At 50.2% G+C, this 2,755-nt stretch overlaps 1 protein-coding gene across 1 annotated transcript; it reads left to right on the top strand.

Annotated features, from left to right (window-relative positions):
* The first annotated feature begins 1,610 nt into the window (after positions 1-1,610).
* Positions 1,611-2,540, top strand: LOC138358753 (mucin-7-like). Its single transcript, XM_069316923.1, has one exon. It carries the CDS (start codon positions 1,611-1,613, stop codon positions 2,538-2,540), a length of 930 nt encoding a protein of 309 aa, XP_069173024.1.
* Positions 2,541-2,755: the final 215 nt, after the last annotated feature.

Raw genomic sequence — 2,755 nt, 5'->3', positions numbered from 1 at the left:
TCATGTGTTCAAGTTACTCGGAGTTTACTCATGTGTTCAGCTGCTCAGTTGAAAGGTCAGCAGTGCTCAGTTGGAAGGTCAGCAGTGCTCAGTTGAAAGGTCAGCAGTGCTCAGTTGAAAGGTCAGCAGTGCTCAGTTGGAAGGTCAGCAGTGCTCAGTTGAAAGGTCAGCAGTGCTCAGTTGGAAGGTCAGCAGTGCTCAGTTGGAAGATGAGCACCGCTCAACTGAAGCCCCGAGGAGACTCGACCCCGCGAGCGAGAAACTCGCAGCTTTTGACGCTAGTTGAGTCAATTATTCTCATTGATATACCATGTCAGTGTTTGTGTCAAGAGCTAAATATGCAATACGAAAAAATCCCTCCCATCTCGCTGCATGGTTAGCCACACAATGGCCTGCATCAGCAGCCATTGGCCTCATTATGAGGATGTCCTCACGAAGTCAAGTGTTAATTACATAATTACAAAGCTCCAGGCGCCTCATGCCGGTAGGTCTGAAGGGTCTAATGACTATACATTCAATAATGAAGTGAGAGATCACGAGCCAGTTCCTGCTCACCTGGAGTGCTCAGGATTGGGAAGATTCGTCACCTGTAGCCACCTGCCACAGGTAGCCCAACCTGATCCTGGCAACCGCTGTGTCGCACGGTCTGGTCGACGTTTCGTGCTGCCCTTATACGTAGAAATGAGACGTAAGCAAATCAGACATAAGCAAATCAGACATAAGCAAATCAGACATAAGCAAATCAGACGTAAGCAAATCAGAGCTTTTAATACTATTGCTTTCAGGCCTTTGAGAGTCTTATCTTTGTCTCCTATCAGACCTGAATATTTGGACCAAAATAATCATAACAGAGATGGAGATTCCTAGATCTTATTCAACTATCACAAGATCACGATCAAGATCACAGACTCGCCCTGCACGTCACTCTAGACGATCAAACCCCACTCCCAGCACCGTGAAGAGACGGAAGGCCTTCTCCAGTGATGTGATTTGACGATCAAAGCACTATCCAGACTGCTCTTGCTCCCACTACCATGTGTCACGAACGGCACAAGGACCGAGGATCGCCCCTCGATGAGAAGGCGTTTTCCAAGAAACCCTCCTGAAGCTACTTAAGGACTTCGGGGAAGCAACACAGCAACTACATCGGCCAGGAAGCAACTACATCGGCCAGGAAGGCACTGACTTCGTATTCTACTTCTCGAGCGAGCAAGACGTCGACAATCACCTGCATCACGAATTCGAGTTTAGCGACGAGCAACACCTCCTCCTCAACTTTCCACGTCAGTTCCTTGCTGCACGATCTGTCTTTGTCAGTGAGCTCAGCCAGTGGATCCTTCAGTGGTCACCTTCGCCTCTGTGGACGAGGCTACCACAGATGGTTTCTACGGCTTCGGAGTTTACATTCCATCGTTTCGAGTGAAGATGGAAAAATTCTACAAAAGTCAACCAGTGCTTCCGGTGCTACGAGTATTCCCACCCAACTAACAGGTGTCAGCAGACCATCCAGAAAGCAGCCTTTGCACCAAGAATTACCATTACTCTATCTGCATATCGAAAAAACCACGCTGCCTTCCCTGCAACGGCGACCAGACTGCAATCTCCCATCGATGTTCCCCGTCGACGAGAAGTTATCAAGAACCTGGAGACCCAGGAGAAGGCCAAATCTTCCTCTACCACATCCTCGGCAACCAGCACCAGCTCCAGCACTTCAGCTACTGCCAGCCAATCACAAGCCGCCAAGACCTTCAACGTTCAAGACGCCGTTTTTCGGAAGCTCCCGAGAGGAGGCCAGTGCTCACCAACCCAACCAATGGGGGCTTAGCGCCCAGTCCGCCAGCACCTCACTGAACCAGCCACAGCAACAGCCATCGCACCTCAACCAATCATTGTATGGCAAAGTATTCGATCTAGCGACTGTGGCTAGTGTGATCGCTGGCTCATACCCACAAGAATATGTGAGGATCCTCAATACGCTCTTTACTGCGAATGGTCTCCCAACCTACACTGTACCCGATGAAGTCTTCACCACCTCTACTTCAGCCACGGGTTCTTCTCCAGCTCCTGACCCGGTCTCGGACATTGTGAACGTCGCCGCACCTACATCAGCTGCAACACCCGCTCCTGCAACAGAAGCAACACAGAAGCCGACGCCTTCTCATCCATCGCCATCTGCTACATCCACGGAACCTTCTACACCTGCAACGAGACCTGCTGCTGTTATTCAACTATCAAGAACTCAGCCTCCGAGATCCACCACCTCTGCTTTTGACTCATCCTATTCATCGGACGAGGAAGTCTCGGTCGGAACATCATCTCCACCTTCACGGAGATGTCAATACTCAGCTGCCGATTTTCTTCACGACACAACACTATCAACCTCCAACGACAGCACCACAATGACAACACGAGGTCAGACCACCAAGCCGACCGACAAGCCCAAGAAGAAGACCAACGATCCAAGTTTACTGAAATCATCAAGGAAAAATAAAGACCACCGACGACATACTGTAACACCAACGCCGATCATCAACTTGTAACTACCATCAACTGCCAGCTGTGCTTGCGAGTCCAGCCCCCTGTGTGCACTGCAAATGACGCCCCACTCAGCTCTACTGCACTCTACTCAACTTCAAATCCCCAGTGGTTCTTTCATCACCGATCTTTCATCTCCCCGCTTCGCCTCATTTCCAGTTCCTCGCTCAAGATTTCTGTCCTTGCCCCGTTCTTCCATCCCCTGTTTGACAGCTCTATG

This window comes from Procambarus clarkii, chromosome 86 (assembly GCF_040958095.1).
Source record: "Procambarus clarkii isolate CNS0578487 chromosome 86, FALCON_Pclarkii_2.0, whole genome shotgun sequence".
NCBI lineage: Eukaryota > Metazoa > Arthropoda > Malacostraca > Decapoda > Cambaridae > Procambarus > Procambarus clarkii.
Note: the sequence above shows the minus strand (reverse complement) of the source record. Positions and strands in the feature narration are given on the sequence as shown.

What these genes read in the sequence shown, in the direction of transcription:
- LOC138358753 (XM_069316923.1), top strand. Translation starts at nt 1,611, where the DNA reads ATGTTCCCCGTCGACGAGAAGTTATCAAGAACCTGGAGACCCAGGAGA.